We start from the raw sequence: 13,406 nt of genomic DNA on the forward strand, positions 1-13,406 counted from the left end.
ATTTCATGCTTCTCCTAGGACAAGCAGGATGGTAGTCCTCACATATGGGTGATATCATCAGATGGAGCCCTGCATGGAAAACTATCCGTGCGTCCACACAAGGTCCCCTTCAGTCTCTCTTTTTCTGCCGTGCAGTTGCCTTGCAGTTGTGGAACTCTGCTTCATTTTTGCCTTTTGTGCTTAAAATTGGAATTTTTTCCCTGCTCCATCGATGGGTCCCCCTTCACGGTCAGTGTCTCTCCTCAGCGTGGTAGGTAAAAATATTTTTCCTCCTTTTTTACGGTTGATTCTCAGCATCCCACGTCTTGGTGGCCTCTGGTCATTGCCCACGCACTGTTTGTTTTTTCATGGCGTCGTCCAGCTTTCGTCTTTGCCCCCCATGCCCCACGGACCATGTCCATCCTCATGAGGTTTGTATCCTCTGCCTGGCGGCCTCGCACGACGTCCGAGGGTGTCAGCTGACCCCCAAGGCAGTCGTGTGTGACTCGATAAAATGGAGAAACTTTTTGGTCCCAAAAAGTCCACTTCATCCACACCCATGTCAGTTCTCGACACCTGGTGGGTCGAGGGGAGCCTCTTGATATGCTCCCTCTCGCTTCCCTTCCAACTACATCTTCTAAAGACTGAGGGAATGGTGATCGGTCTTCCATGATCTAACTGGTTTCCAAGACATCAGGATCCTCCGTCTTCTTGGCGCCGGGAAAAGACCAGGCTGAGCGCCGTGGGAGATCCCGCAAACATAGACACTGGTCACCGTTGGCGCATGGCTCCAGTTCCTGTGTGGTACTGTCAGCTGCCGTACTGCCACCAAAGCTGTCCCATCCTCTGATAAACTCAGGAGTCTAAGGCGTTCCCCACTGATATTGGTGCTGGGTACTGTGCCTCCTCGGAGAACTGAAGAGGCACAAGTGATACCTCCTCCCCCTCACTCAGTCTTGGCCTCACCGGACTTTCAGGAGGAGTTGGACTGCAGGGTGCAGAACTCGGTGCTCCGAGCTCTGCAGAGTGTTTGAGCTGCCACTGGTCCCCATGCTGGTGTTGGAGCCACCATTGTTTATTTTGGTGCCCCTGCTCAAGGTTCTGGATGTCCTCAGCAGCCTTACAATGCAACCAGTGCCTGAGGGGCCTTCGGTTCCCCAGCAGTCACCAATGCCCCCTTTGGGAGTGATTCCCATCATTGGATCCTCCGAGGAGGAAGATGCAGCCAGTGCCATGGTCCCGAAGCCTCTGTTCCCTGAGCTTTTGCCTGGGCCCTCTGGCCTCCCATGGTCCCCGGTTCCCCTGTTGCCAGTGGGACCATCGATTCCCGTGGTGTCCTCAGTGCCTTCGAGGCCCTCAGAGCCCAGGGCTAGGGATTTCCACAGGTCTTGCCCACAATGGCCTCAGTGAGGAAGAAGGCCCTTATGACCCGTGGGGGGATGATTCTTCAGAGTCCTCATCCAAATTCTTGGACGACCCCCTCTCTGAGCCTTTCCCACCAGAAGAAAGGCATTAGCCCCCCTCCGGAGGACCTCTCCTTTGTGGGGTTTATCAGGGCCATGGCAGAAGCTACTCCCTTTCAGCTTCTTACAGAGGAGGATACACAACATAAGATGTTGGAGGTCCTCCAATGTGTTGGCGCTCCTAAGGAGATAGTGGCTGTTCCCATTCATGACATCTTTAAGGAATTTCTCCCTCAAATGTGGGAACATCTGATCTCCATTTCTCCAGTGATTAGGAAGGCAGACGCCACCTACTTGGTGCAGCAGGTCATAGGGTTTGAGAGGCGTCACCTCTTTCACCAGTCTGTGGGTGTGGAGTCCGCTCTCAAGAAGGCCAAGCGCTCCTACACCCATGCCTCTGCCCCTCCGGTGCGAGAATATAGGGAGCTGGATGCTTTGGATAGGAAGGTTTTTCAGGGCGTTATGCTCATCACCCGTATCGCTTCCTACCAGTTGTACATGACCCAGTATAACCGAAACCAGTGGAAACAGGTCCAGGAACTTACAGAAAGCTTGCCACAACAGCAGCAGGACTTGCTTTCTGCCATTGTCCTGCAGGATCTGGAGGCTGGAAAATATGAGGTGAGATCCACCTACGATATCTTTGAGACAGCAGCCAGTGTGGCCACCATGGGCATCAACGCTGGTAGGATGGCCTGGCTCTGGGCTTCCAACCTTCATCCAGAGGTGCAGGAGAAGCTGGCTGACCTTCCTTGCACGGCTGACAACCTTTTTGGGGACAAGGTCAGAGATGTGGTTGCTAAGTTGAAGGACCACCATAAAACCCTCCAACAGCTCTCCGCTAGTGCTTCAGACGCCCCTTCCTCTGCCAGGATGCCTTCCAGACCATGCTCCAGGAAGTCCTTTTATAGGCAGCAGAAGTATTATCTCCCCACCTCTCGGACTCGCACACCCCGTGCTAGCTCCAGGGGCTGTTCCCATCAACAGCGGGCACCTAGGCCCCAGCCAGCACCCCAGCAAGCCCCAGCTATGAGCTTTTGGACTGGCAGCAAGGGAGCACGAGTCAGCAAGACGTACCTCTGGCGCTGGATCCCCCAGTGGGAGGCAGGCTTCTTGGCTTCGCCCACCACTGGGGGGCCATCACTTCGGACCAATGGGTCCTTACCATAGTTCGCATGGCGTACCATTTCAGTTTCAGAATGATTCCAGAGAACTCTCCCCCATGTCCATCGTGGGGTTCATCTGTCCGCCCTTCTCATGCCAGGAGCGGTATAGCCCATTCCTCACCTCAGCAGGGCCGGGGGTTCTGTTCAAGGTATTTCCTCATACCAAAGAGAACTGGAGGCTTGCACCCCATTCTCAACCTCAGGGCATTAAACAAATTTCTCAGAAGAGAAAAACTCAAAATGGTCTGTCTGGGCACTCTGGTTCCCCTCCTCAAAAGAGGAGGCTGGCTCTGCTCCCTCGATCTCAAGGACACTTACACTCGCATAGCCATCTTCCCTGGCCACAGAAAGGACCTTCACTTCGTGGTGGGGAAGGCTCACTACCAGTTGAGGGGTGCTGCATTTTGGGTTAACCTCAGCCCTTCACGTCTTCACTAAATGCCTGGTGGTGGTGGGTGCACATCTTCCCATACCTGGATGACTGGTTGGTCAAAAGCGACTCACGCACAAGGGTGCTGGATGCTTTAGCCCTGACCATGCAGACGCTACAGTCCTTGGGGTTTATCACCTAGCCAAAATCTCACCTCTGCCCGTCTCCTCAGCTGGACTTCATAGGAGCCAGGTTGGACAAAGTGCATGTGAAAGCATTTCTGCTCCGCGATCAGGCTCTTGCTCTCACATCGTTGGCAACTGTTCTATGCAGCAGTCTGCATGTGAGTGCCCATCTTCTGCTTCGCTTGTTGGGCCACATGGCGGCTTCAGTCCATGTTACTTTGCTCGCTTGCCTGTGCATGTGAAGGGCACAATGGAAGTTGTGGTCGCAATTGCAGCAGGCATTCCAGGACCTCGAGGCCCATGTTATGTTCTTCGTCACACAACCTCTAAGGATCTCTGTGACCTGGTGGGAGAATCTCTCCAGTTTAGAGTTGGGGACTCCCTTCCACGCTGCACTGCCTCAAGTGGTCCTTACTACCAATGCCTCTTCTCAGGGCTGGGAAGCCTAAGTGGATGGCCTCCACATGCAAGGTCACTGGACTGCTCAGGAAGCTCTCTGTCAGATAAACCTCTTAGAGCTTCAGGTGACTCGTTACGCCCTCTGGACATTCTGAGCCCGGTTGTCACACAAGGAAGTCCTGATTTGGACGGACAGCCAGATCATGATGTGGTATATCAACAAGCAGGGAGGCATGGGATCATTCCTCCTCTGTCGGGAGGTGGTGCAGATTTGCTCCTGGGCTCTGTCACAGGGGATGTCACTGCAAGTGACACCTACCTGGATCTTTGAACATGCTGGTGGACCGTCTAAACCGCTCCTTTCAGCCGCACGACTGGTCCCTGAATCTGACAGTGGCAGCCCGGAGTTTTCACCGGTGGGGAACCCCGGATGTGGACCTATTCGCCTCCCCGGACAACTGCAAGGTGAGCAATTTTTGCTCCCTGATCGCACGGGATGGTTGTCTGGCCTCTGACGCCTTCTCCCTTCATTGAGGGAAGGGCCTCCTGTACATGTATCCCCCTTTCTCTCTCTCCTCTTGAAGACTTTCTTGAAGCTTCAACAGGATTGAGGAACCATGATATTTGTGGCGCCCTACTGGCCCCGGCAGGTCTAGTTTCCTCTCCTTCGGGATCTATCAATCAGGGATCCCATCCAGCTGGGGACCGCGCCCAATCTGATAACTCAGAACCAGGGTGCTCTGTGCCATCCGAACCGCCACGCTTTGGCCTTGACGGCATGGATGTTGAGTGCCTAGTCCTTCAGCCCTAGACCTCTTGGAAAACGTCTTCCAGGTGCTGGTGGCTTTCAGAAAGCCTTCCACCAGGAAGTCTTACATGTCAAAATGGAGAAGATTCTCCACCTGGTATGCGAGGCATGGTTTGGATTCATTCACATGCCCCCTTCCCCAGTTCTTATACTATTTATGTCACCTTTTTGAGTCTGGGCTTCAGACCAGCTCAGTCAGTGTTCATCTCAGTGCTGTTAGTGCATACCATCCGGTCGCTGGCATACCCATATCGGTGCAGCCTTTAGTGGGTTGCTTTATGAGGGGTCTGCTTCAACTGAAGCCCCCTTCCTCAGCCTACTGTTGCGTCTTGGGACCTCAACATTGTCCTGGTGTGCCTCATGTGTCCTCCCTTCAAGCCTTTGTGCTCTTGTGATCCAAAGGTCCTCACCCAGAAAGTTATATTCCTAGTGGCGATCACTTTGGCTTGTAGAGTCAGTGAGCTTCAGGCCTTGGTTATGTACCCGCCATACATGAGGTTTTTCCATAATGGTGCAGTCTTGCTGAAGTTCCTGCTGAAGGTTGTGACTGATTTCCAAATCAATCAGTCCGTTTTTTATCCACCTTTTTTCCCAGGCCTCATGCCCATCCAGGGGAATGGGCTCTTCATACTTTGAATTGCAAGAGGTCTTTGGCTTTCTATTTAGATGCACAGCTGGTCAAAGGCAGTCCACTCAACTTTTTGTTTCTTTCGATACCAATAGATTGGGCGTGGAGGTGGGTAAACAGACCCAATCTAACTGGCTAATGGATTGCATCGTCTTCTGCTATGCACAAACTGGCCTTCAGTTTGCAGGCCAAGAAAAAGCTTGCTTTATGTGTGCCATGGCAACTTTGGTTCCCGTTGCCGAAATTTGTCGAGCAGTGACATGCCATTCCCTGTACACATTCGCTGCCCACTACTGCTTGGACAAGGATGGTCATCAAGACAGTGCCTTCCTAGGTAATCTCTTCCAGGCTTAGACCCAACTCTTCCTGCCTAGGGCCCCTGGTTGGAACCAGGCTGCTCCCTATTGACCAATGGCTCCTCAGTTGTTGTGCCCATTGGCACCTTGTTCAGTAACTGTTGGTCTAGGTTATCACTGGGACAGCCTGGATCTTGGTATTCACCCATATGTGAGGACTACCATCCTGCTTGTCCTAGGAGAAAGCGCAGTTGCTTACCTGTAACAGGTGTTCTCCTAGGACAGTAGGATGTTAGTCCTCAGGAAACCCACCCACGGAGAGTTGGGTTCTCCTTTTGTTTTGTTATTTTATTTTTTCGCTTGTATTTTTATCTGTTTCGAGACTGAAGGGAGACCTCACGTGGACGCGCGGATAGTGGCATGCTGGGCTTCATCTATGATGTCGCCCATATATGAGGACTAACATCCTACTGTCCTAGGAGAACACATGTTACAGGTAAGCAACTGCGCTTTCTCCTCTCCTCCCCTCCTAAAAATAGTACATTAAAATTCCCTGAGATTTGATTGATTGCATGAATCTGTTTTAATATAGTGTATACCTTTGAAACTGTTAAAGCATTGGCTAGATTTACCAAGGCTTTTCCTAGTTCTTTGCTTATAGGGAAAAAAATCATTGATAAATAAGGCCTGTGATCTTTAAATTTGCCAGACTCATGCAGGCATTAGAACAGTGCACTGTCTATTGCTACACTGAAAATTATCTCATCTATTTTGCTGAAGGAGGAGTGGTTTTGTTTATGTTCTGAGTCTTGGAGACCCATTTGTTTTGAGCAAATTTTTCACTGCCCTTGTGCTTCAGTTTACACACATGAGCTATAAAAAAAAAAAAAAAATACAGCCCTGACACTGGCTATCACTTACAGCATGATTAACATTCAGATCTGTTAGGAGCAACAGATTAATGAACAACTATCAGCTTATCATAAGAACATAAGAACATGCTATACTGGGTCAGACCAAGGGTCCTCCAAGCCCAGCATCCTGTTTCCAACAGTGGCCAATCCAGGCCATAAGAACATGGCAAGTACCCAAAAACTAAATCTATTCCATGCTACTGTTGCTAGTAATAGCAGTGGCTATTTTCTAAGTCAACTTAATTAATAGGTAATGGACTTCTTCTCCAAGAACTTATCCAATCCTTTTTTAAACACAGCTACACTAACTATACTAAACATTAGATAGTGTTGGGAGTTTCAAGGTGGATTTAGAGGCAAAAATGGAAGATAGACCTGTAGAGAAAACAGAAGAAACAGAGCAAGGAGAGAGAATAAGATGGAAGACTGGCAGTAGTACAAATGAGTGTTATAGATTGTAGACAGTCATTTCTGTATATTTAATTAGAAGTATAATTAATATTTGGATTTCTACTAACATTCTAAAACTACTCAGCATTGTGGCTAGCCCTCAGTAAATTGATGCCACCTGTAATTTTATTGTAATTGAAGTTGAGCTATCTTATTTTCCATTTCTTGTTTAATTGAAAAGATGCTGCACTGTGCAGTCTATCCACCCTTAAAGATTTATGACTGAAGTGGATTGCTTTTAGACATGAAATGATAAATCCATTAATTTTTCTTTTGTAGAAATCATTTCTCTCGAAGTTCAATTGCTACTGGTGGTCAGAAAGGAAAATCCTACTACACAATTACATTTTCAGTGAGCTTCCCTCACAAGGATGATGTCTGTTACTTTGCCTACCACTATCCATACACATACTCAACGTTAAAGGTAAACTTATTGCTGGCCTGGGTTAATTCACTAATTTGTTACAGAAGTGATATCTATTTTCTAAATGTTTCCTGGCTCTTGATTGACCGTAAGCAGACTTATGATGAGTCATTGATCACCAGATGGATTTTTATTTTTTTAAATTCAGCTAAATAGTTGAGTTCATATGAATGTATTTCTTTTTATGTCAAAATAGCATTAAAGTGAAAAGGGTAATTGTTTTGGGTGACTGGTAGGCATGAAGATTACTTGATAACTTGCCTGCCTGGTGCAAACATAGTGGACCTCAATCATCACCTAGATAACATTTTATAAAGTGCTGAGGAGCAGCCAGCTGTCATAATACATGTGAGTACCAGTTACTTAGGTAGGTCCAAGACAAAGGAAGGCTAAATTTAGGCTTTTAGGTATACATTTGAAATCCATAATTGCTGGGATTATGGATTCTCAGAAATGCTCCATATTCCACCCATAGGACCCTAGAGGCAGGCTCTGCACCAATGCGTGGATGAGACAATATTACAGGGAAAAGGGCTTTAGATTTGTTTGAAATTGGGGAACATTATGGGGAAGGAGGAGGCTATTCTATTGGATTAGACTCCACCATGACCAGGGTGAAATCCTGTTGCTGATACCAACATTTAAAAAGGAGATAGAGCAGATAGTTGCTCAAAAGCACATGGTTCAAGGGGAGGTATCTTCCAAGGATATTTGCAAAATAGGGAAGTTAGAACATCCTAATACAGAGATTGTGGTAAAGACTGAAGTAACTCAGATGGTTGTAGGTAAATAGCACACAGATGAGAATGTTTCTATTCTGCTTGTACCTTCTGCTAATAAGAAAGTTGTGAATGCATATAGAAATAAAAATGAAAATAACATAATTTAGAATGTCCATAAGCAAATGCTAGAGCAGAGCTTTCCAAACTTTTCATGTTGGTGACACACTTTTTAGACAAACATAATTTCGGGACACAGTAATTCAGTCTACTAGCAAACCAGAGGTTAAAGGTTAAACGAACGAAATGTATTTTGACAATTTATGTATGTTTCCTTAAATATATACATAATAAAATGTTTCACGACACAACCTATCGCATGAAAACCTTTCATTTATATTAAATATATATAATATTCCAAGATGAATGTTATTGTTATAATTTATGAGTAATAATAATAAAACAAAGTTATTGTGTTATTCAATTTACCTCTTTAATGAGATATATGAGCTTGATGGGATGAACACAGCTTTTGAATATTTGGTGTTAATAAAAAAGTCCAAAGGGTCTTCTGCATAATTTTAAAAAGCTGGCCAGTTTCACACTATATAATTATTTGATAGCCTCATTCAACTAATTCTATATGGCTATGAGAGTGAAGTCTGGAATTTATAGGAAGGGGGACAGAATGTCAATATAAATCCTGCACCTCCAGTTCTGTAACTGTGCATCCATTGAAATTCCCCCAAACAATGGAGCTTGGATGTTTCCCTTACAGCTCATCATACTAAAAGATATTTTCAAATTCTGGTGTCACCTCACAGTAACAGCAGCACAAACACCTTCCACTGTCAGGCACATTGTGAACTAACACAAAACCCCGCAAAACAGATACTCGAAATCTATACTGCAATCCCATTGGAACATAACAGTAATAACACCAAAGATTCAAACAACAATAACCCTACCTATGAAAAAGCAAGGGTAAATATTACACTGGGTCCTAGAATACCAATACACCACCTACTGAGGAAACAAAACAAACCCGATTGCTATAGATCCCTATATAAGACACTACATGCTAGCAGATTCTCTCACCATGGTCACACACACAGAGCAGAGATGACCCTCACCAAATACAGAATACAAAATAAAGTAGCACAAATTAGACAAAAACTGAAATGGAAACTCCAAGAAGCCAGAGTCTGTGTATTAACAATGGAAAAACAGAACCACCATTCCTCATACAACAAATAAAATCAAGAAACATAAAGCATCAGTTATAATAGTAAAACCATAATAAAAGAATATTTTAAAACTACTGAAAAATAGAATTTTTATTAATTAAAATCATATACATTCTTTACAATTTCCCAAACACCAATAAAATATTTCAAAACAGCACATATATCAAATAACACCCAATAATTAAAACTAATAAGGATTTTAAAAAGCCCCTGCTGTCCCCTTCTATGGGAGCTCTTGATTTCCAGTCACCCTGATATTGTCGAGGATTAGGAGGTTATCCTCTCTCTCTCACACATACTCACATGTCCATTCTCTCTCACACATACACTGTCACATACATACACATTCATGCTCTTATATCCACCATAACCTCTCGCTCTCACAGACACTGACACACTCTCAGGCTCTAAGACAATCTCTCCCCCTCCACACCCCCTCCTCCCACACAAACTCTTACTCCCCTGGATTTTCTCATACACACTCATGCTCTCACACTCACTGGCTCCCTCACATACACACAAACACACACACCCAGGCAAGCTCCCAGTCATTCTCACACACACACACTGACCCCCAGGCAGGCTCCCATTAATTTTCACACCACTTCCTCCCCATCCCCCAGGCATGCACACATTCATTCTCACACACACAGACCCCCAGGCAGGCACCCATGCATTCATACACACACACCCCCAGGCAGAGTCCCATTCATACACATGCACACACTAAAGGCAGACCCCCCTCTCTTTCTTTTGCCATTAACCTCAGAACCTCTCTCATTCCTCTGCTGCCACTGTCACTGCTGCCGCATGGCTATTGGGGAGGCGCCGATTGCTGCTACTTGTAATGAAGCCCATTCTGCTGCCTCCTCTGTGCAGGCCAGGTGGGCTTCCACTTCCTCCATGCTGATCTCGTACATTGTGAGATCCGCATAGAGAAAGTGCTACTCTTGCACATTACCAAAGATTACATTTGCCAATCACTAAAAAGTAATTTTTTTTTTACCTTTGCTGTCTGATCTTGGTTTTCTAATCGGTTGGTCACAGGCTTTTTTTCACCCCACCTGCCCTTTCTTATTTGTTTGCCATTTCCTTTTATATTGTCTTTTTTTCTATTTCTTTTCTCTTCATCTTCTTCCCTCAAAAACACAGGCAGGTTCTCATTCTCACATGCTTTCTCTCTCTCTCACACACACATAGGCTCTCACTGTCACATGCTCTCTCTCATACAATCATTCATACACACAGTCTCTCACTGGCACATGCTGTCTGAGTCTCACACACCCAGGCTCTCTCTCACTCCCACATGCTGTCTTGCTCAAGCACAGGCTCTCACTGTCATATGCTCTCTCTCTTACAATCATTCATACACACAGTCTCTCACTGGCACATGCTTTCTCTCTCTCATACACACACATAGGCTCTCACTGTCACATGCTCTCTCATACAGTCATTCATACACACAGTCTCTCACTGGCACATGCTGTCTGAGTCTCACACACCCAGGCTCTCTCTCACTCCCATATGCTGTCTTGCTCAAGCACAAGCTCTCACTGTCACATGCTTTCTCTCTCACACACGTAGAGGCTCCTCACATGCTGTCTCTGCAAACATTCAGGTCCTCACTCCCACACACAGTCTCTCAACTCACTCTCACATACAGTCTCTCAACTCATCTCATACACACACACATACACACTCTACATACACCCTCAGCCTCTCTCTCACCTCTGGACCTCCTCTTCACAGGTCGTCGCAGGATGGGCTCTGCAGCGGCCCTGATCTTCTCGGGCCGTCCGCTGCAATGTGGGGTCCGCAGTGGCCCTGCTTCTGTGCCTCTTTCTCTTCTCGGGTCGCTGCGACTTGGGATTTGCGGCGGCCCGTAAGCGCTGCTCCTCTTCTGCACACGCTGATGCTCCTCCTCCTTCCTGCCCGCGCGGCTCCGGCAACGTTTTCTTCCGGGGCTGTGCAGGCAGGAAGGAGGAGGAGCACCTGCACGTTTAAACGTGACTTTTTTCTTCGGGCTGTGGTGATGTGAGCTCCACTACGGCCCTGCCGATCTGCCAGCTATGTGTCACTGCTCAGCCGCCAATGGGATAAGGTCCACCGGTGGCCGCATGAGCCTCCCTGCGCCCGGGGGCATTGGCTCCCCTCGGGATACCACTGCTTGCGGCGCCCCCTAATACTCTGCGCCCTAGGCCCAGGCCTAGTTTGCCTAGTGCTTCCACCGGCCCTGTAGACCAGTGAACCCGATGTCAATGCTGGGCAAAATGGTAATTGCTATTCTTAAAAATATAATCACTAGCCTCATAAATAGACATGGCAGAAGCATCAACATGATTTTAGCAAAGGGAAGTATTGCCATACTGATTTTTTTGAAAGTGTAAATAAACATGTAGATACAGCTGAGCTGCTTGATATAATTATTTGGTTAGTTATGAGTCCCACATAAGACTCATAAGGAGGCAGTATCCTATTGTGGACTGGTAAGTGCTTAAAAGACAGAAAACTAAGAGTAGGACTAAATAGCTTTCCAAATGGAGAAAAGGGCATTAATGAAGTTTCACAGGAGTTGGTACTGGGATCTATGTTGTTTAACATATTAATAAATGATCTGGAAAAATGAATGAGTGGGGTGATTAAATTTGCAGATGATATACAACTATACTAAGTTGTTAAAACAGCAGTGGATTGCAAGGAACTGTAAAAGGATCTTGTGAGACTAGAAGATTGGGAATCTGAAAGACAGATGAAATTTACTGTGGAAAAGTGCAAAGTGATGCACATAGGTAAAAATAATCCCAACCACAGGCACACAATGCTGGGTTGTGTATTGGAAGTTACCACTTAAGAAAAGGACCTTGGAGTCCTTCTGGGGACAGTACCTTGAAATCCTTGGCTCAGTGTGTGGCGGTGGTCAAAAAAGACAAATAGAATTTTGAAAATGATCTAAAAAGGAATGGAGAAAAAAACACATAACACATTGCCTCTATATCAATCCATAGTGTGACTGGACCTTAAATATTATCTCAAAAAAGATATAGAAGAACTAGAAAAGGTGCAGAGGAGGGCAACAAACATTGTAAAGAGGATGAAATGACTCCTCTATGATGAAAGGCTACGCAGGTTTGGGATCTTCAGTTTGGAAAAGAAACAACTGAGAGGGGACATGATAGATGTTTATAAGATTGTAAATGGGGTGGAATGGGTAAATAAAGGACAGATGTTTACCCTTTCAAATAATACAAAACAAGCAGACAGGCTATGAAGCTAACAACCAGAAGATTTAAACCAGATTGTAGAAAGTACTTTTTCACTGACTGCTCCATCAAGCTGTGGAATCTGTTGCCAGAGGACATGTTCAAGGTGACTAATATAGTGAGCTTTAAGAAGCTTGGCCATTTTCCCAGAGGAAAAGTCCATAAAATATTATTGGCCAGGTAGACTAAAACAAGTTATTGCTGTCCCTGGACGTGACAGGAAATACTTTTTTAGATCTGCTGGATACTTGCTGTTGGAGACAGGATGCTGGGCTTGATGGACTTTGGGCTGACCCAGCATGGCATTTATGTTCTAACAACTTAAATGAAGGCATTACAAGATACTTTAGAAAATTACAATAAAAATGTTTTGGATCATTGAAATATTTATATTTGTGAACAATTATGGGGCCTATGCTTTAAGGTTTAGCGTGTACACTAAACCGGCCTCAGAAGATGTCAGCGTGTGCATGTACATAAATGAAGTATGTCGCATGCATATTAGACTTTAGCATGGGCACAATAAATAGCATGATGTGCTCTGCTGCAAATCCTATTTGGTCCGCAGGCACTTGCTAACGCCTAAAATTTAACTCCAGTGTAAACCAAGTGTTAATTTTTTAGCATGCGAGCTATAAAAATGCTTTCCTAGCATGTAGCTGATGGACTCAGGACCTATGGGTATAGTGTGCTCCTGATAGCAGTTGGAGACGGATCAGATTTCAATCTGACGTCAGCCCTAGTACATATACCCCTGCAGGACACCATGTTCTTCAGTATTTTCCGTCTCCATAGCAGTTCAGGATTCTATACATGCTTGCACAGCGTTCGAGTATTCTAACCAAAGAAATCCAAAACAAAGAAGAAAACTTACCTCTACAGACAAGCCCCGCTCTCCTGCGGTGATACCTACGAGTCCCTCCTCCAGTCAAGATTCCTGAGGTGATTTCTGCGATCCCTCAGAAGTAGGCCTCGGTCTGGCAGCCGGTTCCCGGCGTGGGCTTAGCCCCCGGCATCGGGTGCGGCTGAGAGGCAAGGGGTGAAAATTCGAGTGCGGCGGTGAAGGTATTTTTTCCCTCTGCCCCGCAGCCGGAGACA

General features: G+C 46.1%; 1 protein-coding gene across 4 annotated transcripts in view; it reads left to right on the plus strand.

The window, feature by feature from the left end:
• AGTPBP1 (ATP/GTP binding protein 1) overlaps positions 1-13,406 on the plus strand; it is a 567,598-nt gene that overhangs the window by 312,428 nt on the left and 241,764 nt on the right. For all 4 annotated transcript variants that reach the window (XM_029617286.1, XM_029617267.1, XM_029617279.1 and 1 more), the window contains one exon: positions 6,938-7,082. In XM_029617286.1, coding sequence (XP_029473146.1) covers positions 6,938-7,082 — 145 coding nt within the window. The remainder of the gene's footprint in view (positions 1-6,937; positions 7,083-13,406) is intronic.

This window comes from Rhinatrema bivittatum, chromosome 1, assembly GCF_901001135.1.
Source record: "Rhinatrema bivittatum chromosome 1, aRhiBiv1.1, whole genome shotgun sequence".
In the NCBI taxonomy this organism is placed as follows: Eukaryota; Metazoa; Chordata; class Amphibia; order Gymnophiona; family Rhinatrematidae; genus Rhinatrema; species Rhinatrema bivittatum.